Source organism: Bison bison, unplaced genomic scaffold, assembly GCF_000754665.1.
Source record: "Bison bison bison isolate TAMUID 2011002044 unplaced genomic scaffold, Bison_UMD1.0 scf7180017864340, whole genome shotgun sequence".
NCBI lineage: Eukaryota > Metazoa > Chordata > Mammalia > Artiodactyla > Bovidae > Bison > Bison bison.
The window spans coordinates 5,854,823-5,878,793 of NW_011494912.1; the positions used below are offsets into that span (position 1 = coordinate 5,854,823).

Genomic DNA, 23,971 nt, shown 5'->3' on the forward strand with positions numbered 1-23,971 from the left:
CTCTTTGTATGTAAGGAAAATTAGCCCTTTCTTTTATGTGGTGCAAATATTTCTTCCCAGTTTTTTGATGGTATAAAAATGTTATTCATCTTTATTTGTTTTTAAAAGTTTGTATGAAATTTTAGGCAGTCATATTTATATAAATTTTCTTTTATGCTTAGAAAGATTTCTCCATTCCAAAATCATTCAAAACAAAGTAAATGCCCATGTTTTCTTCCCATATATATATGATTTAATTACTGACATTTAAACCCTAATCCATTTCAATTTTTTGGTAAAGAATGACATAAAGATCTAGCTTTATCCTCCACCTCCAGTGGTCAACTATTTGTATCTTTCAATATAATCAATCTTTTAACCTAATTTGAAAAATCAACTTAATAATATTAAATTTCTATAGGAATTTATTGTAACACTTCTATAAAGCATGACTTTGCTCTGTGCAGATGTAACCACATTGTCTATAATTCTGTACTATGCGTTTTTCACTTCATATTATGCTGGGTACATTTCTGGGGTTACTGCAAATTCAACAAAACTCTCTCTTATGTATCCATTTCTTGTTGGCAGGGCATTTCAATGACTTACACGTCCCCTGTCCGCCAGTTTTCAGTAACAGGGTGAGAAATCTCTTTGGGCATCAAGTACTTTCCAAGGAGACATATTTAGCAGCAGTTCCACTTCTGCTGGGTCAAAAGCCGACTCGTCCTTCTGAGCCCTGACTTTGTGGGGCTCTCCCAGCGGTATGGGTGCAGCGTTCCTTGCAGAGCTGGGCTTGACCTGAATGATTGGCTTTGGTGCTTCAGCAAGGACCTTAGGAGGCCAGGGTGCAGCGGTGGTTTGGGCTCCGGCCCCACCTCTGGGTGCCTGGGTGGGAGAGTGGGGGCAGGTCCCTAACCTGAGGCCTGGTCTCTCCACCTGAAAAATGAGACTGTCGGCTTTGCAGCTCTGTGCTGGATACTAGGTGAGACGATGCCCCGAGAGGACCTGGCAGTGAGTGCAGCAGGCATTCTTCCTCTTTTCTAAATGAAGCCAGCTTCATGGTACCCCAGAGAGGGCTTGGTGATGCCTGAGAGCTCCACTGGCCCCCCTCATGGAAGTCTAAGCAGCTGCTTCCCAGTCCACGGGAAACAGCCACAGGACGCCATCATGGGCCTGCCTCTCACTTGTAACCAGACATGTAGTGCCTCTCATTAATGGTCTCATGATTCTCCACGGCAGGCTGAAATTTTTACACTTTGGCTTCACCAGAGTTCTGAGAGCCTGACTTGTGCAATTTGAATTGGTGACTTCAACAGTCCTTATGGTTTTCACAGGAAATCTAACTTTCATTAAGTCGTCACACTAGCTGAAAATCCAATTCATTATTCGTGGCAAAGTTCTGGGTGAAGCAAGCCAGTGGAAACCTAACACTCACAACCCCTAGATGGTGCATGAACATATTTTACTGATACCAGTGCCAACAAACCAAGATATTGTGTGTGTGTGAGAGAGAGAGACAAGAGACAGAGGGAGATGTTAAATACTAATATTCCACTGACGAAGGTAGCAGGAGCCTGGGGTCGCCCAGGGCTTCCTAGAGAGGACAGGCAGCAGGAGACAGTCCTGCCCCTCTCATCTCACTCGGGTACAACCCCCATGTGTCAACCACACAAGCTTTGTGCTCAAGCTCCGCCTCACGCAGCCCCAACAGACACACCCTTGGACCACCAGACACCATTCCCCAATGGGGAGAGACTGGTACACTTCACTCAAGCCCATCTTACAAATTACAGAACAAGGGACACCTATAGTTTTCAAACAAAATTGTGCCTTAGAGCAGGGATCCCCAAGCTCCAGATCTAATGCCTGATGATCTGAGGTAGAGCCGGTTTAATAATAAGAGAAATAAAGTGCACACAGGAAGTGGAATGTGCTTGAATCATCTTGAAACCATCCGATCCCCACCTCCCTAATTCTGTGGAAAACCAATCTTCCACGAAACCAGTCTCTGGTGCCAAAAAGTTTGGAGGCTACTGCCTTAGAGCCCCTAGGATTCTGGTTTCCAACTTGGGCTTATTTCACAGGATTGCTTTAACAACAACAACAAAAAAAAAACTTGTGATATAAACAAGTAAAACCTTACATCGGCACATGGGTGCCTGCAGACCCCAAAACGTGCTCACCTCTCCTTTTCTGCAAAATCATTTTGTAACTTTTGTTCCTTTTCGAGAGCTATGGTCTCAGCCTGGTTCTTCAGAGTCTGTTCATATTCTCGGATTTTCTCTTTAAGTGCTTTTATCGTAACCTCTGCAGAAGGAGGGGAAAAAAAAACTCCAGTAAGAGAAGCATGGTTCCACACAGCTATATATACTAGGCTTTCGTAACCTAGGAGGATCGGTGTGTTTTAAACTTTAGCTCTTCAACCCTGACACAAAATCAATGGTTACGAGTCTCTTCAGAGACCTTTTACTCCCTAAATGTTAAATTGACTTTAAACATTTAGGTTGAGGAGGATCAATGGATTTTGCTGGGAAGAAGAACTATGTCTCTCTAATACAACTTAAGAAAAAGAAGGGGGGGAAATCAATGCTAAAATATAATATCATCGTATTGATGAATCTGAAATTAGCCTTCTACTGAGGGAAGATTAACAACGTTTTAGTGTAGGTTTAAGTACTTTCTTACAAAGAAAACAGTTCATAATTGTGTGCACATTTTGGAAGAAGCCTACAGACCTCCCTCCCTGGCTGTGGGCTGCAGCCCCGCTGTTTCACGAGTCATGAGACACATGGTGCGCTGTGGGTCTGGGGCACGTCTCCCCGGCTGGAAGGGACCAGTTCCGGAGCCTGGGTGCTGACAGCACCCTCCTCCCTGGCCAGAGTCTGGCAGACCTGGGCTGCGTGTGCAGCGTGGATGACTTAGGGCCCAAGGGAGCCACGTTGGGGGGAGGGCGTGTGCCAGGTGGCGGTGCTGTGAGATGAAGCCCCGTGGTATCTGGTGGCAGGGCCCCCCGGAAGGCCCGGGCTCTGCTCTCCACCAAGTGTGTGTTTATGGGCCCAAAACGGGAACACAAGAGTAGATGCAACGAACAGGGCAGGGTCCTAACCCAGACCTGTTGGTGGCTAGGCCAGCATCGCTCTACCTGCCTTGACATGGACACCTCCACCTCACTGGGGGCGCTGGCCGGCCCCCAGCCAAGTACTGCAGCCCCATCTCCAAGGTGAGCAAAGCCCTTGAGGGACTACACTTGCTCAGATGAGGATCCATCACACAGGAGGCAGGACTGAGTGCCTTAACGGTCCCAGTACCCGACACGGTGGGCGCTCAGCAGACTGAGTAGGGTGAGGCCATGAAGGGGCTGCGACAACAGGGCCCCAGGCTCACGTGACAAGGTCGCCTGCCAGGTCTCTGCTCATGTAAGTGCTTGGACCGGTGGCCTTGGTCCCTCTGGGCTGTAACTCACGTTGGCTTCCACTCCCTGAGCTGCACGGACACGCTGGCCCAGGCAGGAGCTTGACAGCTGGGCGTTTATGCCCACGTGACTTATGGAGAAAAGCTAGAAGCTCTTTTGTTAAAATAAGAAACTGGTGCTTTTCTTTAAATGGAACTAGGGGGAATCTCCTCAGAGGAGGAGAGAGGGAATTAAGACCAATGACCCTGGCAAGGCATCTGAGAGACGAACAGGGGGCTTCCTGCCCCTTGGGCTGAGTGTTTGAGGCTGGGAAAAAATGTATCACAATGGTTAGTGATACACAAGCAAAGGGGCGCAGGCTGGGTGGGAGTGGAACGCATCCAAAACAGACACGTGACAGATCACCTCTGGAAACACCTGCATATTCTCTTTAGTCGACAGTCTACAGGCTGTAAACAGGCGGTATCTCTGCTTTGAACAACGGGTTGGAGACATCTGGGAAGCCCCTGACCCATCTATACTCCTTCCAGGGGAGTTTGGGGCACTAGCTGGGAGCTCCACTCTGTCTGACAGGGTCTCTTCACCACCCCACCCCGGGGGGATTGCTTGGTAAGCCAGGGTGACTTGTGCTGGAGCCTCTGTCCCTCCTCTGCCACCTGGGCCCGGGGCCAGGACACTGCCCTGGGTGTGTTCCAGCTGTGCCCCTCTGTGTGAGTGGAGCGGGGTTGGGGTGGGGGTGCGGTTAGGTTAGGCGGAGGGCAGGGCGAGCAGTGTGGAGAAGCAGAGGACACTCAAGAGCTCTGTTCCCATTGCGAAGTGGTGGCAACCAAGGGAACCCCCGGCCTGGTCTGCCAGCCTCAGAGCCTTTGTTCTTAAGGCATGGGCTCTGTGTTTCTATTTTTTTGGCTGTGCCTCAGGGCTTGTGGGATCTTAGTTCCCCGACCAGGGATTGAACCCGTGCCCCCTGCAATGGAAGCGTGGAGTCCTAACCACTGGACTGCCAGGGAAGACCCTTGGGCTCTGCGTTTCATTTGAAAATGCCCATCAGGTGAGACTTTTGGGGGAGGTGATGGCCTCACACTGGGCAACTGGCCCCTGGGGTGGGGTGGGTGATGAGGCAGGTGGGGAGGGGGCACACGCCTTTCACCAGAACCAAATCATACTGAAGGAAACCCAGGTGGTGGATCTGTCCAAATAAGATGGCAGGGGTCGCTGGAAGGAAACAACAAGTGCCCCCCTGCTTTGGGTTGGTGCTGCAGAAACATCAGAACCAGAATTTCCGGGTTCTCTTTCCCCTGAGCGTGGGTGATTCTGACCAGAGCCGGGAGGGAGTACTTCTCTCACTGGACCCCCCCCGCCCACCTCCTGAGTCTACACCTCGCTCCCCAGCAGGACCGAGCTGTCCCTCCAGTCCACAGCCTCTCCGCTCCCTGTGGGGCCAGAACGAGGGGGCGTCCCCCAGGAAGGGGCCTTCAGGCTTGTTGCCTCACTGTCCAGGCCTGGACCTTCCTGACTCTTCCTGGGTCCTTTCCGTGGACAGTCCCTCCTCGTCAGTCTGGGTCCAAAGGTCTCAGAACCCAAGGATGCTTTTAATTTTTAAATTTTTCTTAAAAAAGCCTTTCTTTCTTTTTTAAAAAAGATTTCTCTTGATGTGGACCATTTTTAAAGTCTTTATTGAATTTGTTACAGTATCATTTCTGTTTTATGTTTTGGCCGTGAGGCAGGTGAGATCTTAGCTCTCCTACCAGGGAGTGAATCCACATCTTTTGCATTGGGAGGCGAAGTCTCAACCACTGGGACTGCCAAGGGAAGTCCTCCAAGGATGCTTTTAAAAATTGTCATCACGTAATTCCTTCTGCAGCCCTCAGGGGAAGTCCCTCAAGCAGGTTGCTCTCTTTTCTGTCACCTTCCTCACCCATACCCCAGACAAAACCAAAGAGGCCCATTTCCACTTGGACTTGGCTGAGACCTGCTGCAGCTGTCAGATGGGGCGGCGGTTTTTCTCTGAGACAAGGAAGCCTGAACTGGGACACATCTGCATCTTAGGTGTAGGAGAGAGTTCTCCGGTCTTCCTTGGCAGGAAAAGCCGGGCAACCTTTGCCCTCTCTCCTTGTTGACAGCTGGACAACCACACCAAGAGGCTAAGTTTTGTTTTCCTCCTTTAGATTCGCCATGAACAGGTGACCCTGACGAGGACACAGGGGTTCTTAAGTGTGGGGACGTGGAGCCTTCGTCTAAAGCCTTAATGTATCAGCAGCAATTATTAAACCACTTACTGGATGTGGCCCTTTGATCATAAGCTGGCTATCTGACAGGTGCCACCCGCAGGCAACACATCCGTCTTTTAAAGGCAGACCCTATCACACGATGATTCAGGAAGAATTTTTAAAGACTCCTGATCAGTCCCATCAGGGAGGCAATAAAATCATATGTGGACATAGTGTGGAGGAAAAGTTTTCCTTCTCAATAGCTAAGTGTTATTATTATCTCTCTGTACTGACTCAGATTCTTGCCCCACCTGGACTCTATGACATAGGTGACAATCAGAGCTAGTCCCAACAGTATGGGTAAATCAATTAAAAAAAAAAGAAAGAGAAGAAAAAAAGGAACAGGAGAAAAAAGAAAGAAGAAAAGAAAACATAAGGAACAAATACATCTTCCACCAACCTTGATTTTTTACTTCAGCGAATTCCTTGTTGTATTCTTCGAGAGTTTCCCTAAGTTTTTGGTTCTCTGTCTCAATGTCGTGCAGGCGCTGCACTTTGAGCTGGAGCTGCTGCCCAAGGTCCAGCGCGGGAACGGGATCTGCAAGAGAGGGACACACGGGTCACCCTCCTCTGGACACACTTGAGCCACCCTTGCAGAGCCTCGGAGCAGGTCACCTGGCTCCCAGGCCGTCAGCTTCCCGGGGCCCCGCTGGGTGGACAGGGTTCATCTCTGCAGCCACTAAGGGATGGAGAGGTAGAATCCAGTGCGTGAGAATGGGGTGAGATTGACCATGGACTCCCTGGGATCTGCCCGCTGCCCTGGCCTGGTGTGACACTTGAAGGATTTTTCATTCCCTGATCTGCTAGGAAGAGTGAGAGATATACATGGTGGCTGGTGGGGTGGGCAGGGGCAGTGGGGGAACCTGGAAAAATCTCCCAGCACCCGCTTGGAGAAGGTACCAAAAGCCTCAGGTTTCTAATAATTCTTGTGAAGCTGGAAATGAGAGCTGCTGCCCGGAGAGCGTCTGCTCATCACAGAACACTTTTTATGGACATTTTCTCATTTGAGCCCTAGGACAATCCTGGGAGAAAGATGTGTGACATGTATCTCCTTCTTTTCGCTGAAGTCGGAACTAAAGCTCAGGGAGGCAGGGTGATGCGTCCAGGTTTCCAGTTGGTTAGTGGGCAGAGGGCTTTCCCTGGTGGCTCAGAGGTAAAGAATCTACCTGCCAATGCAGGAGACGTGGGTTTGATCCCTGGGTCGGGAAGATCCTCTGGAGGAGGAAATGGCAACCCATTCCGGAATTCTTGTCTGGGAAATGCCATGGACAGAGGAGCCTGGTGGGTTGTAGTCCACGGGGTTGCAAAGAGTCAGAATGACTTAGCAACAACAGCAACAAGGGGCAGAGAGAACTCGGACCTAGATCTGTGTGATCAGTGATCATCCTTCCAATGAGGAAGGTCCCCTGAGGGGGGCTCTTGTAAGATGGTCATCCTTTAACTGATGAAGCATGCTCAGGAGACAGTCAGGATTTACTAGCTGGTGATCTGAAGACAGGAGAAACCCGAGTTTCTGCTCACGGTGGTTGTGCCTTTTGCGAGAGGCATACCTGGTGACCAAGCCATGGTGACCTGTACTGGGCCACTGAGCCAGCCAGCCAGGAGGCCACCACACTGCGAGTTATAGTACAAACAGTAGGAGAATGGAGATCTAGGCCAGGTATGAGAGGCCCTGCAGACAATTCAATGTGCTATCCACCATCATGTTCCTTACAAAAAAACTGGATTAATTAGGTGAACCACTGACTGAAACCACCCATCCTGGCCCAGGCATGATAGTAACCACTTGACATGAATAATCTTCCAACAGGAGGTCCTGATAAGAAACTAGCAAGCTACCACCAACTGGAAGAATTCAGGAAGGGTCAAAAGGAGAGGGGAGACGCCAGTCCATACGTCCTACCAACCTCCCAGAATCCTCGTAGGAATCCACCTTGGCAGAGCGAAGTGTGCACCACCAGGAAGTATGCTGAGTTGGAATGACTGGCCAGAGACCTGGGAAGGAACCCCTTCACCATAAAACCTGAGACTGTGAGCCGTGTGGCAGAGCAGTTCTCCTGGGCCCCTACCCTGACGCTCTCCTCCTGGGTGTCCCTTCCCAGGGAAGTCTCTTGCTTTGTCAGCATGTGTGTCTCCTAGGAAAATTCATTTCCGAGTGTTAGACAAGAGCCCACTCTCGGGCCCTGGAAGGGGTTCCGGTTCCTGTAACGGATTTGGACCTAAAACCGGACACTGTGGTCATGGAAATTTACGGTACTAGTGAGGTCTTTGCCATTACCATTAATTTAGCACAAAAATGGAGAGATATTAAATGTTCTTCTGGCATCAACTGGGTCTTTATTTTTATTTCTGCTGCACTTACAATCCACCTGCTGGCCCCAGTGGGGCACTTCCTCTAGGACTCTCGGGCCCTGTCAGAGCAGAAGCATACCCGAGTCTGCTGGGCTTAGAAGAGATTACGGAAGATATTTCTGGTATGGACGCCAGCATCACTTGTGAGACGGCTGCAAAGATTTAGTCTCTGGGTGAGGAATGCTAAACACCGAGCCCTGTGGATCAACAAGGGTATATATTCAAGCGCTCACTTAATTTTCAAATACCAGTGCCGTTAATTTTTCAGACCACCCCTGGTTCCTGGAAGGGAGGGCTCAGCCTACCACGCCTCAGTTGGCACAGCCACCAGGAGCCAGGAGCGCTCTGAGATGCCAGTGTCTTCATGGGGTTTACAAAACTCAGGCCCCAGGGCTCGTTCAGTACAGCGTCCAACACCGTCCATCACATGAAACCCCAGTGGCTGGGCACTGATTCTGTGCGTATATACAGCTTATGACTACATCACTGCTTTCTCATTTGTGGCCTCTCATGATTATTTTTATCAGCATTAAAATATTTATATTAAATTAGATCTCAAAAGCTATTTCAGGGATATGGTTCCTTGTAAGTAGGAGTGGTAATAATACTATAGAATGAACATTCTCAGAACATTTCAGGTGCAGTTTTTTTATTTTTAAATTTCAGTATCTTCCCTGGACACCTTCCCACGCCCTTCTCCTCTCCCACCATGGTCTCATGCCGGGCAAATGGCCTGAAGAAGATAAAGCAGCATGCCCTTGGCTCCTTCCACGTACGATGACAACTTGAACTTGAAACAGAGATCAGGGAAGAACTGAGGAGGAGAACCACTATGCTTCTATAAAATTCTATGAACATCAACTCCTGTAGGTTTCCCGGCACAACTGCCAGTCCAAATTATATTTTTAAAGAGCTAAGCTAGTACACTGCCCTCCATCCCCAAAATTTCTGTTGACAACTCTTCCAGTCCCTTCCTTTTAAGAGGCCAGGACCCACTGTATCTGCTTCGAATAAAAAAATAGCTTCCCTCCTTTGATTCAGCAAGGAATTCAGTGACATGTAAAAATAGCATGCACATTGTCAAGTGAAGGGTAACTAGGACCTTTAGACACATTTTCAAAGCATTATATTGTAAATGAAAATTCTAGCACGCTCATAATTATTCATTATGGCATGTATATTTAATTTAACACGATTAAAGGTTAACGCCTAAGTAGCAAAACTGGTCAAAGAATAAAGAATGAACTGGATTCAAACATCTCTATGCATTAAACTTCAAACTTTACTACAGTACAGTTGAATGACTCAACGCCTACAGCATTTGAATATTGTTTTGGATTATGTAAAAGGCATTGCTAAAGTACCTCTTAGGCTTAATTTTTATTACTTGTATTAAAGGAACAGCTAATTACCACATGACAATATAATGACTCTAGCATGTTTGGGCTAGAGACCAAAACAATGAATTTCGGCATGCCAAACCCCAGCCTGCATGTTAATCTAGGGGAAATCATAGCTTTTTGTCTCGTTAATGATTTCCAATGCCATTTAAACCCCACACAAGTATTGTTAGGTCTTATTCTGAACGTCACAAGCAGCCCGTCTCAGCAGCTCCATTAGGGAACTGTCTGGGGGAGGTGAGAGCACACACCCATCCGTGGAACAGGAACACACGAAATCCCTGCCACCTCCCAGTCAACGTGCTTTACTGCCGCTGCCATGCTCCCGACGTGACAAAGTTGCCAAGTGTTCTACAGCCGTCTCATAGTTCATTCCTGAAACGCTCTTTGAGGCATGTTATAGCTTATTATGCAACACAGGACTCAAAGAATGTAATTATAACAAACAACAACAAGACCATCGCCTGCATGTGTTCAGCACCTTCGCCTACGTACATGGGACATTATCTCGTTAATTCTAGCCGTCACAGCCAGAGGTCAGTGGGGAGGGGGCCCTGCAGCATGTCAGGCACCGGTGTCTCACCCAGGGAACACGGGGAGGAGAGAAGTCGGCCAGGCAAACAGGTATGCAAAAGTCTAATTAAGATTTCTGCTTCCTGGACCAGCAGCCGACTAAATTATACTGTCTCTTCAAGTACTAATATAACAAGTCTGTCCTAAGCATCTGTCTGCTCTGGGTAAGACACTGGGATGGACGTCCAGGCGAATCAGGCAGGCCCAACCTATCAGAGATAAACCATGTTCACAAACAACAAATGTAAAAGCAAGAAGGGCCAAATGGAAGACCATTTCCAGATGGAGAAACCAGGAAAAGGAGACCTTTTTTTTTTTTTTTTAAGAGCCAGAGTTTAGACCCATGGAGACTTTGGGGCAGTAAATTCACATGGAAGGAACAGCATGGAGCTAGAAGCAGGGGAGGGCCAGGAGCAGCCACAGAAACAGTTCAGTCCAACTACTGGCACCCATGTACACACTCTATGACATCAGGACTGTGCCAGGTGCTGGGGGGACATGACGGTGAACAAGACAAGATGCTTGTTCTCAAAGACGTGACATTCTACTGAAGTGAGGGAGACAGACAGACAGCAAAACCAAACAAAACAGGGTGCTTTCAGTACTGCCAAGCGTGAGGATGAGAGGAGACAGTGCGTGGAGAATGGCAAATGGGTCCTGGAGACAGATGGACAGGGAGGGACTCTGAGGGGGTGACCCTGGGTTTGAGATCTGGATGTTGAAGAGGAGAGAATGTGAAGACTCTTGGTAGAGGGAATGGCCATGCAGGGGTCCAGGGGTGAGCGTGAGGAGGCACATATAAGGCCTAGAGAGAAGCCGGTGAGGTATGATGAAAGGAAGGGGAAGTGGCAAAGAACAAGCTGCCAGAGGGGGAGCCCTGAGTGCAAAGATTTAAAGAAAGATATGAACAAAAAAGAGAGGGAGAGAGACAATATGAAGAAGGATCAAACTGAATTTCAGAGCTGAAATTACTGTGTCGGAGACGCCCTGCTGCACGGCAGGCAGTGTGTCAGTCCCATAAAAATAGTGTCTAAAGTGAGCTAAGGGACTGAGTTTGGATTCAATTCCATTGTGACGGACATAGCCCTCAGAGAATAGGACTCTTGCAAGATGAGCCACTGCGGCATGAGGGAAACTGCAGTGCCACGAAAGGGTTTGTTGGTTTCCTAGCTGCAAAGTATTTAAGAGTTTTAAGCTTAAAGATGAGTTATACAATTTTCTTTTAAAAAGCTAAGTGTTCTAAATGAGCTGCCCTGTTCTGTGATGGCAGATGGCTATCAGTAATATGCTGCCTGGCAGACATTTAAAAAAATATAAACACATAATCTATGCCTTCGAAGTAAATGTGATGTTTTAATACTTAGTGGGGGGAAAAAAACTGCTTCTTGAATGAAACTCATCTACAGTGACAGCATTCTAAAAGTGGATATTTGGAAATGTTCCCATTGTCACATAAACTTATGGGCAAAGACAACACTGTCTACAAAAAAAAATCTCAGTGCCTCATATCAAACAAGAGGGAGTAGGGAGAAATGGTTTAGAGTGTGGGCCATACTACATGCTACTGAATCCCAGTTCTGCCACTTACTGGATGTGCAACCTTAGAGAAGCTACTTAATGTCTCCATATTGTACTCTCTTCATCTATAAATTGGGCATAATAATTGTGCCAATATCATTAAATTGTTGTAAGGATTAATTACCATAATATGTGTATACACTGCCAGGCTTGGAGTTAACACTCAACAGATGTTACCTATTATCAATTAACTCAAACCTGAAGAAATATTTGTCAAAAGGAGTTTCAAACCCATTTGTTGATAATATAAAAAATACAATATCTTCCGACTAGTTAGCAAGAAAAATTGAATACCAAGGTAAATAAAAATTTACTAGCTGAACTTCAACTAATATTTTCTCATAACTGGTATGCAGCTTTCAAAGGTAGAAATCATGTTTTTGTAAAGATTGCTAATAATGTACTGCTTTGGTTTGGTGCTATGTATCTTTGTGATTATCTTTTCCAGCCATTTATGGCAGCCATTGAAACCAACAACAAAATGAACAGAACTTGGGAGATTTCCACTGCTGGCTCTGACAGATTAACTGGCACCAGACCTGACCTCTGGCCATAAACTGGAATACTAGGCAATCTAAATGAAACCACCATTTACAGATGTTGAACAACCAGCAGAGCAGGACGGTGATCCCTGAGAGAGGGAAACAAGTAAGGTGAGCCCTATGATCACCCTGACTTTCTGCCAGGAAATACTTCCTGGACTGCAGCACAGGCAAGGGGGAAACCCAAGCAGAGCATAATGGTCTTTTGGATTGAGAAGATAGACTTCAGAAGACCAGTAGGCTGAAGCACCTGGAATTTACAGGGCAGAGCACTGGAAAGGAAGGAGATATGCAGAGAAAGAGAGAAATCTGCAGAGGAGTAATCTAAAACCTGTTGATAAAAGATAAGGTACATACGTACACATCAGGTGAAGCTCCACAAGGCTCGGCAAAGAACTGCAAGGGAGGTCTAAGTCAACAAATCCTAGAGTGTGCAGAGTGTTAGGAGGCTTTTGAGTTACGACTGGCCTTAGAATAGAGGCTTGTTGAACAGCCAGGACATTCAGTGGAAGACAGCAAAGGGCCACACCAGAGTGGAGGGCTAAGCTAATCCTAAAGTAAAGGCTAGTTTGGACCTGTCCCCAAAGGCATAAAGCATGTCTCTGAATAATTGAGTTGATCTGCAAGTAATTTAACTGCCGGCCCCAAATATTTCAACACTCTTAAGAAAGACAACAAAATCCAGTTAATAATTAAAATGTCCAACATCCAATCAAAAATTACTAGACATGCAAAGAAGGGAAAAAAATCAGTTAATAAAAACAGAACCAGAAATTATAAGAGACAATGGAAGTAGCTGACAAAGACTTAAACAATTATTATAAGCATGCTCAAGGATTAAAGAAAAACATGAACAGAACAAGGAGAGAAATAGAAGCTATGAAGAACCAGATGGAATTCTAGAACTTAAAATACAATATCTGAAATGAAAAAAAAAAAATTCCCTATAATGGCTTAAGCACATTAGACACTGCAAAATAAAAAAGATCACAGAACTAATCCAAAGACATAGTCACAGAAACTATCTAAATAGAAGCACAGAGAAGAGATTGGAAAAAAAAAGTTACTAAAACCTCAGCAACTTGTGAAACAATAACAATCTGACATACATGTCCCCAAAAGGGGTGAGGGATGTATTTGAAAGAAGTGGCAAAATTTCCAAAGAAAGCTATAAACCCCCAATCCAAGAAACTCAACAAGGTCCAGGCAGAATAAATGCAAAGAACACCAATAAGCAGTCAAATTACTGAAGAGAAGAATAAAAGGAAAGTCTTAAAACCAGATAAAAGAAGACTCCTGGGAAGACTCAGTAGTGTTGTCAGTTTCCCTGAAATTGATCTATAGATATAGTGGAATCCAGATCAAAATCCTGGCAGGCTTGTTTGTACAAATTGACAAGTCAAGTCTAAAATTTACATAGAAACTCAATGAACCAAAACAATTTTGAAAAAAACAGACCAAAGGTAAGAACTTATATATCATCTGATTTCAAAATTGACTAAAAAGGCACAAGAGTCAGGATATTATGATACTAACATAAGGATAGACATTCAGATCAATGAAATAATAAGCTGGACTTCAGTAAAATAAAAACTTCTGCTCTTTATATGACCAGAAACTGGGAGAAAATATTTGCAGGGAATATATTTGACAGAGGACTTTTGTATCTAGACTATATAAAAGTTAGAATTCAACAGTAGGCCAAACAATCCAATTAAAAAAATGGGCAGAAGATTTAAACAGATGCCTTAGAAGTGAAGTTCTATGAAGGTCCAAAAGCATGTGAATAAAAATTTAGCATCACTAGTCACTGAGAAAAACACAAGTTAAAATCACAACGAAACACGCTCTACACTCACTAGAATGTCTAACACCTAAAGCACTGACAACAAAACACAGCGTGGAGGACGGGGAGCAACTGGAGTCCCACACGCATCGGGGGAGGGGCCAAAGTGACACCACTACTTGGAAAAACCACTCGATGGTTTCTTGTCAAGCTAAACATGCGCCACCCTATGCCCCAGGAATTCTAGTCCTAGCTATTTATCCAAGAGAAATGAAAACAGACATCCACATACAGCTGTCTATGAACACTTACAGCAGGCTTATTCACGACAGCCACAAACAGTTCAAAAGTCCATGAACAGGTGGATGCGAAGGCAGATTGTTATACATCCACACAGTGAAACACTGCTCCCCAGTAAATGTGCACAAATAGCCCCCAACACACCACACTGAGTGGAGGAAGTCAGACGCATCAGAGTACCTACCCAAGGACCCCATTTATGTGAAACTCCAGAAATGATGAACCTAACCAGGGTTGACAGAAAGCACATCAGAGGTTGCTGGCATTTGAGACTGTGAGGGAACTTTTGAGGGGTTATGGGTGTTCTGTATCTTGACTGTCTACTGGCCATTGTATCAAACTGTATACAAAATAGGTGTTTTATTGTGTGCAGACTATGCCTCAATGAGGTTGATTTTAAAATATATGTATTTTTTACTGAGAGCAAAATGTTTTTTTGTACTGCTAATAAAATGTAAATTTTAAGTCCTTTTGAGTCTTCATCACATCCTTTAAATTCTGTTTTTAGTACATGACTGGCAATGTATTTCATACACTGCTGTAATGACACATGTACATCATTTAAATAACTAAATAGTATATATTGGGGGGTACAAATTTGAATTTTTTTTTTTACTGTTGGGGGACATGAACAAAAGTAGCTCAGAAAGTCCACTCAGACCATGGACTTTGTAGAAAGAATGGACAGAGAAGGTGGAGTCAAGGTGGTGAGAAATAACGGAGGCTTGGATTAGGGGTGGCTGACGGGGTGAGTGGTCAGATTTGGGTTGCACCCTGGAGGCTGGGTCAGCAGGACTCACTGATAGATAGCTCTAAAGTGTGAGAGAGGGAAAGGAGAGCAGGCTGACCCTGCCTCTGTGGCCAAACCCACTGTGTGCGTGGTGGTGTCATCTACTTTCCAGTGGCGGGGAGTGGGGGGCGGGGGGAGACGTCATCTAATTTCTGGCGGGAAGTAGTGCTGTGGGGGACCAGCTGCTCTCCTGTGGCCACACGGTGTCTGCAAGCCTAACAGAGTCAGAGTCACCCAGGGCGAGTCTGGGGAACCCACACTCCTGCAGAGGAGAGAGGGTCTGAAGAGGAGCATAACGGCGGAGGTGGGTTCTGCGGGCACAGTGGACTCTTAGATGAGAGAGCTGGGCTGTGGAGGGAGATGCCACCGTCCTCTGAGCACACGTGTCTTCTCAGTGAAATGCGAGGTGTGTGGAGATCAGGGCTGAAGAAAGGTGTGAAACAGCACCTGTAAGGGGGATGCTGGGAATAAGGGTGGGGCCCGTCTGGGCTGCTCTGACCTTATGTAGAACGACCAGCGTGGTTCTGCAGGAACTTCAGGACACTGGTGTGGATGCCCTGGTCACTGTCACACCACTAGCCCCGAGGCAGGTATGTCCTGGGAGGAGGAAGAGGGTGCCACAACCACATGGCAGGAGGGGAGCTGTGGGGCTGGGAATCGGGGCTCTGATTCCATCAGGTGGCAGGGTGCTAGGGTGTGTGTGCAGGAGGGCAGCGGGATGCTGGCTGCTTCTGTTGTGAGGGACTGCAAAGACCCGCAAAGACTGACCCCCTGGACCCCAGTCCACCTGTGCGCAGAAGAGGAGGGGATGCGGCCCATGAGCGCCAACCCCGTGACGACATCAGAACGCAGCAGACGCTCCCTCCACCAGGGCACTCTGGGCTAATGTAATCATACGATTACATAATTAACCCAGCTGTCTCATTAAGAAAATCAACTGGAATTCAGGGCATAATTAGTCATACAGCAATTAGCATGCTGATGAGCAACTGATGAGAAGCTGTCTAGATAGCGCGTGTGCCAGGACCACCCCAGTCACGGCAGTGGGGGGAAGACGCCACCCCCGCCCCCACTGCAAGCCAAGTCACCAAGTTGCCACCAGTGAGCTGGGCCGGGGGCCAGGGACAGGAGTCCAGAGGGAGAACCCTGAGGGTGGGGCGGCAAGCGCCTCGGATGCCCATCTTGTCAGGCTGGCCTTTCTTCAGTGCATGTGCAGCTGCTTGCTTGGCTTGCAAACGTTCTGCTCCTCGGGACCCGAGTTTGTTTCAGGCTGGTCAAGGAGGGTGGAGAGGCGGCCTCCTCTTCCGGCTGCAGTCACCCCAGCACTGGTCAGAGCCTGACCACCCCCTGGCCCCTTTGGACCAGCTCTGGTCCTGCTGCCCAGCAGGGGGAATGGGGGCACCTGCAACCCACAGCTTCACTCCACAGCTGAGGCCCCGTCCCTCTCCTGTCCTATCATGGAGCTGGTGGTTGATTTTCACATGTGAATGGAGATGTTTCAGGAAGGTAACCTGAAAACATGCAAAGGGGCTCCTGCTATCAGGCTCCGAGGTTAAGAGCTCTCTCTGGAGGGACCTGGGCACCCGTGGGCTGCTTGCCAACCCTGGGAGCCTAGAAGACCCGGACTGGAGCAGCCTCCCAGGAGCAGGCTGGGGTGGCCACATCACATGGCCTTCAAAAATGCCACCAAGATGCATGTTGGTGAAAAGCCTGGTATGAGAAGCAAGGGGGTAGTTCTAACAGATCGTATAAGACTTCGCTGCTTTTTTTTTTGGCCAGGAGTCTTACTATGCATCCTTCATCAGGGGACAGACAGGAAGAAAAAAGACAGACAGAAAGGAAAAAAAGACTGAACAGCGCTTCCGGTAACTGATAGCATGTCTTCACTTTAAACAGCCTGTTGGGCACAAGGGACCGGCTCACTCTGTTATTCTCATGTGCTTGTTTCGTTGCTCAGTCGTGTCCGACTCTTTGCGACACTAGGGACTGTAGCCCACCAGGCTCCTCTGTCCATGGGATTCTCCAGGCAAGAATATGGGAGTGAGTTGCCATTTCCTTCTCCAGAGGATCTTCATGACCCAATGGCTGAATCTGTGTGTTCAGTGTCTCCTGCGTTGCAGGCAGATTCTTTATCCACTAAGCCATTGGGGAAGCCCTGTTATTCTTACAGAAAAGAATTAAAAAGCAGCTCTCAGAACGGATGATGGTCCTCTTTTACTTCTGGATGCTCAGATGTGAGGCCAATGGGGACCTTCTCCAGAAGAGACGGTTTTCTTAAATCCTGATGGAAACTTCCCGCTGCCCCCGAAGCAGCAGCACCCAGGAGCAGGGGCATCTTGGTGTGGGTGCTGCAAACAGAGCAGCCTCCAAAACGGGCTCCCTTCTGCTGGTGCCCTTTCAAGACTTCTGAAAACTAACACTTTTTACTTCTGATTGCAGGCCAGTCATCTGAGGGGAATGAAGTGAGCTGGGCCAGTCAGGAAACACTGTGCTCCAGCAGAGTTTCCTGAGTCCATAAGTGTTTTATATCACTGGTAATGATAGGAAACGGCAACCCACTCCAGTACTCTTGCCTGGAGAATCCCATGGACAGAGAAGCCTGGTGGGCTACAGTCCGTGGGGTTGCACAGAGTCGGACACGCCTGAGCACAAGCATCTCATTATGGGCTCCCTAAGATTTAAATCTTAAAACCAACCCCTCTGGGCACTGCCTTTGTGTTTGAAGGGTTTGGGTCTATAGGGCCTAAACCATGTCTTAGCAAGGACTGAGCGATGACTCTCTGTTGGTGTTGGGGTGGGAGGGGCCCAGAGAGAACCCAGAAGATGATGAGAACCAGCAAAGACTCTGTCAATGGACTCTACACTGGGGCAGAGATGTTCTGCAGCACTGCTGCCCAGCTCTCCAACACTTTTCTTTCTAGGAACTTCTAAAAAAAAAAAAAAACCTTTGCAGAGATGTTTGTGGGACTGAAAAGGCACAGTTGTGTTTTATACCAATTATTAAGTGTGGACAAATACTCCACCCATTACTGCTTACGTTCTTATCTGGTTAACCCGCTACTAAGGGCTATTCAGCAACTGAGATTGAGAGTTGAATATTTTATAAATGTATGCTCCCACCCATCCCCCACCCCCAACCCTCTGCCCCGATTGTAGAGATAGAGACGAGCTCATTGTAAAGAATCTAAAAAGTATCAAGAAGCAAGAGCAAAGTCACCCACGCGAGGTTAATTCCTGGCAGATTATGCATACCATGGTAACTCTACTCAGAACACAGTAAAAATTCCAGTTATGCAAGGGCCTTTAAGAGGAGATCATTCCAGAATTTTCCCAGCTATCTGAGAGGGTCACACTTTAAGAGTGGAGACATTTACTTCTTCTTCCATTACAGTGAGGGAAGGAGGCTGCCTACTTCACCAGCTTTAACTGTGGGATATTCTCTCAAAGACGCTCCGCAGTCTCACACCACCCAAGGGAGGGCAGGGGTCACCTCTCAGCCGCATTTGCATCTTGGGTGGGTGGTGCTGGGCCTGGCACGTGGCTCCCAGAAATATAGGCAGAGGGAGTGTGTACTTCGGAACAGCACACCTTGAACTTTTTCTTGCACTGCTGGGGTCAGTGTGGTTGACAGTCGCTGACCTCTGCTCTCACCCACAAACATAGATTCCAGTGTACAAGGACGCTAGCCTCCCGGTCAGGGTGTCTGCTGCTGAGGACTCCCCGACCCGGGGCCTCGCCGGGTGTCCTCTCCACGTCACGCTGCTGGCAGAGGCTATGATTCTTTTCCTCATGTGAGTGGCCATTAGCAAATTAATATAAATCCCTATCAGAGGTTATTAAAATAAAAAATTTTAAATATTTGCAAGTGTAAGCTATTTGTACGTTGATCATATAAACAATGATATAAAATCTGTGATAAGAGTCACAGATGAAGCCATTTAGGCTGATGATGTAAAACTATGACTTTACGAATCTCAATATAAAACTACTTTACTACTGCCATGACGTTGACAAGAAAGGCAAAGGCCACATTCAACTAGAATAATGATGAGGAACAATAATAGAATTGGTGACTGGAGGCTAACTTGGCACACTTTTCGCTGGTCTTCTTTTTAATTTTGTAAACCAGATAGAACCACATAAACAGCATTGTCATTTAGAGATGGATGAAGTAACACTGCATGAACTGGGTCCTGGGCGAGAGCCATCTGAGTAGCTTTCCTCCACTGTCCATTCCTCTCCCAGTCTACCTCCTCCAGTAGAAACCCAGTGACCTCACCTCTCCCTTCCCATACCACCTGGGATCCCTTTCTGATCTGCTTCCACACTGCAGTCAGACTGACTTTTTCGTTATGCAAATCTGATCACGTCATTTCCCTGTTTAAAATCCATCAATGGTCTGTCTGTGAGACAAAGTCCAGAACCCTTCGTCTACTCCAGCGGCCTGGGCCCCTCCCTCCTGAGTCACTGCATTCCCTGACTCAGCTCAATGACGAGCAGGGCTCTTGGACTACTAATGGTGTCCCGGTGTGGATGATATGGTTCGTGGCCACTCTCATCATCTCCCTCTCCTCCTCCTGCTCCCTGGGGCTCACTGCCACCTCTGACCCTGCCCTGTCCTTCCCTATCTACACTCTCTTGCCCCGGGGCTCTGCCTTCAGAGCACTGCTCACACCTAAAATTCACTAATGATCTGTGTGATGACTTTTGGATGCCCACATTCCCACCAGACTCTCAAGTCCACAAGAACAGGAAGCTGTTTGTCGCACCTGCTCCTAGTCCATCCCTGGTACTCAGCACCGTGCCAGGGGAGAGCATCCTCAGTGCTGACGGGGCTTCGGGGGTGCTCCATGGAGCCAAGGGGCACAGCAGGGGGGAAAGATAGCATACACTGGCCACAGTAGCAGGATGTTTCTGATAACAAGTATCTGGCAATAACCTCAAAACTGATGAAGGAATGAGGCACATCTGGTGACAAGTGAGAAGGGAGGTAAAGATGAGCTCTTAATGGTGGCAACTGTTCAGAGGACACAGCAGGACAATCGTGGATTTAAATGTTTACTCGGTGTCTTTGATCTAAAGGAGGTTTTTGGAAGGAGAAATAGCGCTACTTGGGATTTCAGATGTGGAAGCTGAGAAGAGGGAGGAGCTTGGTGACCTCAATGCTTCTTTTGAACAATAGAGCTGCACCGCTGGGGGAGGGAAAGGGCTGGGGCAGAGGGGGTCCCCTGCTCCATGCGTGAGGCTGGGTGTGTCGAGCTTGGGATGCTGGTTGGATAGCTACTTAACCCAACACATTCTAGTTGTGTTAACCTAACACATGTTAGCACCAGCCACAAAAACCCAAGGCCTCTGAAGTGCATGTGCTGGTGTGATGAACCCTGAGTGCTAAGGATCATCTAGATGCTAAGCGCAGTCATCTAGAGCACAGGCTCAGTAGCTGTGATGCACGGGCTTAGTTGCCCTGAGGCATGTGGGGTCTTCCTTATACTAAGTCACTTCAGTCATGTCTTACTCTTTGTGGCCCCATGAACTATAGCCCGCCAGGCTCCTCTGTCCATGGGATTTTCCCAGGCAAAGATACTGGAGTGGGTTGCCATTCCCTCCTCCAGGGGATCTTCCTGACCCAGGGACTGAACCCATATCTCTTACAGGTTCTGCACTGGCAGGCAGGTTCTTTACCACTAGCGCAACCTGGGAAGAGGGATCAAACCCATGTCCCCTGCACTGGCAAGCAGATTCTTAACCACTGGACCACCAGGGAAGTTCAAGTTGTTTCTTGAAACCATAACTTAACACACCCCACCTATGTTTCTGAATTTGGCTGGATTGAAGCCTGGAGCCCACAGACAGTTAAGGCCCTCCGACTCTCCCCATTTATGTGACTGACCGTCAATAAATGCATTGCTATTGACCAGGCCCTTCCTGTAAGCCTCAGCCACATTATTACTTCATCTGAGCGATAAGCAGACTTCAAAACACAGGTTGAGAGCGCCAAGCTCCATTCCTGCTTTTCAAGTACTTGTTAGATGTGTCAGACCACAGCATTTGTAAGAAAGACGTACCTGGGAGGCAGGTAAACGTGATCTATGTGGCATGCAAATATACTCTGATGAACTCTTATTATTACAGAAAACATCAAATGTTATTTGCTCACACCACCTTAAATTAAAACTGCCAGCCAAAAAAGGACAATTATGAAGCATATCACCAATACAAGGAAAATGATGATGGAATAACATTAAGTGGAAAAAGCAGAATATAACTATATACTCATGATCAAAGTTCCTTAAAAATTATATATGTATATGAATAAGGACTGCTCAGGTAAAGAGGCATGCTGATGAGAAAAGTGGTCTCTTTTCTATTGATAGGCAGTGAAGATGGCAAATAACTGCAGACAAAGAAACCCAACGACTTGTTCAAGTGGCTTCCCAGTGGAGAAACCTCACTAAGGGAGGACCCAGGGACAAGCTGGACTTTTTTTAAAAAAAGAGTGTAGGTTATTTAGAAAACAAGAGCTGTAGGCTCTCTGGGTCTCTGGCAAAAGGCAAAGTAAGCTGGCCCCTTTCAACTAAGTCACTAACAGAGCTAGCACTGGCACAAGAAAACGCAAGCAGGTCCCCCAAGCCGCTGATGCCTGAGAAGGACGGCACAAGTGATTCACTCACCGTGGAAGAGGCTTCACATGAGCCTCGGTCAGAGTGTTTGGGAAACCCTAGGTGGGTACAGTTGAAAGGCTAGAATTTGGAACTAAGAGCTGGATAAACTCCTGAGATAGCAAAAGGGTTAGAACAAAGGCAATCCCTCTCCATCACTAGGCTGTTTCCCGACCTTATTCCATTTTACAGATGGGAAAACTGAGGTTCACAGAGGAACAAGGGATGTGGTCAAGAACTTATAACGAGACCCTGGCATCTGGATCTCCCTGCTCCTTGTCCCAAGTGTCTAAGTGAGTTCTCCTGCTCCTAGTTTGGTGTGGCCTCTGGCTCCCAGAGGGGACACAAAGCCCTCAGTGGACTTGAATTAGAATACAATACAGATACAAAGGAGACTTGTTTCTGCTTTGCTTTGTTAAGACAGTTCTAGCTGTGTTGGTGACGCACACCGGATTCCTAATAAGGGCACGCTTGCAGCTCTAGTGGGCGGGGTGGGGAGGGTGGTGGTAATTTGGTTTCCTTGGTCAGCAGAGGATGGCATTCGAGTGGCTCATTTTCTGATCTGAGTCTTTTCAGGACTGGGTTGGGACCCGTGTGATTGTGTCTGTCACCTCCCCATGGATTGAGTGGACCACCTGGGGACAGAGGGTTGATGGGACCAGTGGGGGCTCTAAATTCCATCTTGCTTTTCTAAAATAAGGAATGAGGAGCCGTTATTTCTCTGAATGCCGTAGCAAGCGTTATTAAAATTGTAGCTCTTTATTGCCTTCAAAAGAGGAAACATCTCCTACACATTGTAGTTAAATGGGTTACCACCTGCCCTTTGATATGAAGTGAAAGACTTGGCCAGAGGTCACTGATTCCCTGGATGACCTGGGAGAGGAGTGAGGCATGCGAGGTGCCCTATCGAAGCCACTCCTGAACACGGAATTGGTCAGCCCAGAACCGTGAACATCCAGGGCGTCTGCACAGTGCACACACAGGTTCTATTTCTTCTCTGTGAAACATGCAGCATTTTAAACCAAAGCCTAACGTGGCAGCTCCATCAGAAACCCACTGACTCACCAGACACAACGCCCATGGATGGGCTGCAAGTGCTGGGCTTACCTGGAACATCAATCAATCTCTTGTAGACATTCAAGAAGGCTGCCTCAGCTTCTTTGCTTCTTTTACTCAGTGCATCAATCTGAAAGGAAATGGGAGGAAGACAAGAAGAACAAAGAGCTCAAAATTTGTCAAGAGGTGATTTAATAATCATTGCATGTCTACTGAGTTCCCATGGCAAATGGGAGTCTGATTTCTTCATGGAAATGCTGGACAGCTGGGCCTTCAACCTCTTAGTGTAAATGTCTACAAACACATGAGAGGGAGAAAATCCACGGGCACCAGCCCGTTGAAGGGGAAGGAGGCAGGGCAGTCCCATCACCCAACAAAGTTGGGGCTCTCTAAGAGAACACGTTCTCTTTCCTTCTTCCACCAGTGTAGACTATTCTTCCACCAGTATAGACTAAGAGCTGACACACGCCAGACTCCGAACTGGAGGCAGGGCAGAGAGGGACAGCTCTCAGCCCCAGGGGCTCGTGGTCCAGTTGGGGAACAGGTATGTAAATGAGTAGTGAAATTTCAGCCAGGGGACTTCCCCGGTGGTTCAGAGGCTAAGACTCCATGCTTCCAATGCAGAGGACCTGGGTTCGAACCCTGATCAGGGAACAAGATTCCACATACCACAACTGAAGATCATGTGTGCTGCAACTAAGACAAATAAATGAATCCCAGCCAGGAAAGTGCTCGGTAAGCAGAGTCCTGGGGACACCAAGAAGGGGACGGGCGTTGAGCAATAAAACAGGTGACATCTGAGCAGAGTTCTCAAGAGCAGCTCACCAGGTGGAGAGGTGACACGAAAAGGGGAGGAACACATTCAAACTCCAAGGTTCTGAAACCTGCGAGCCCTTAGGTCCTCTCGAAGAATTTTCTGAAAACCAAAGACCCTCCTTCTAGAAACACCTGTAACACACACGGTTACACGCTCTACTTGTAGGACACTCATGTGTCCACCTGTATTCTGTCCATAGAATCCAGATGAAGAAACCCAGATGGGGCTATTACACCCCAGGGAATGTGGGGCTGCTGGGGGCGAAGTGCACGGATACATGGGTGTGAGACTGGCCAGGTGAGGGGGTCAGTGCACTATCTGGACCTGAGTCAGAGTGGAAGCAGGCCAGGAGGGGCAGGAAGGAGACGACCTTTCCCACCAGGTTGCTGCCTCTGCCCCGGTGAGAACGTGCAGGGCAGCGGAGTGGGGACTGCAGGAAAGAGGCCGAGCGGAGAGC

General features: G+C 47.6%; 1 protein-coding gene across 1 annotated transcript in view; it reads right to left on the reverse strand.

Annotated features, from left to right (window-relative positions):
- CUX1 (cut-like homeobox 1) overlaps positions 1–23,971 on the reverse strand; it is a 351,136-nt gene that overhangs the window by 136,765 nt on the left and 190,400 nt on the right. The window contains exons 4-6 of the mRNA XM_010854333.1: positions 22,749–22,827; positions 6,062–6,199; positions 2,166–2,289 (exon numbers count right to left, since the gene is read on the reverse strand). Coding sequence (XP_010852635.1) covers positions 2,166–2,289; positions 6,062–6,199; positions 22,749–22,827 — 341 coding nt within the window. The remainder of the gene's footprint in view (positions 1–2,165; positions 2,290–6,061; positions 6,200–22,748; positions 22,828–23,971) is intronic.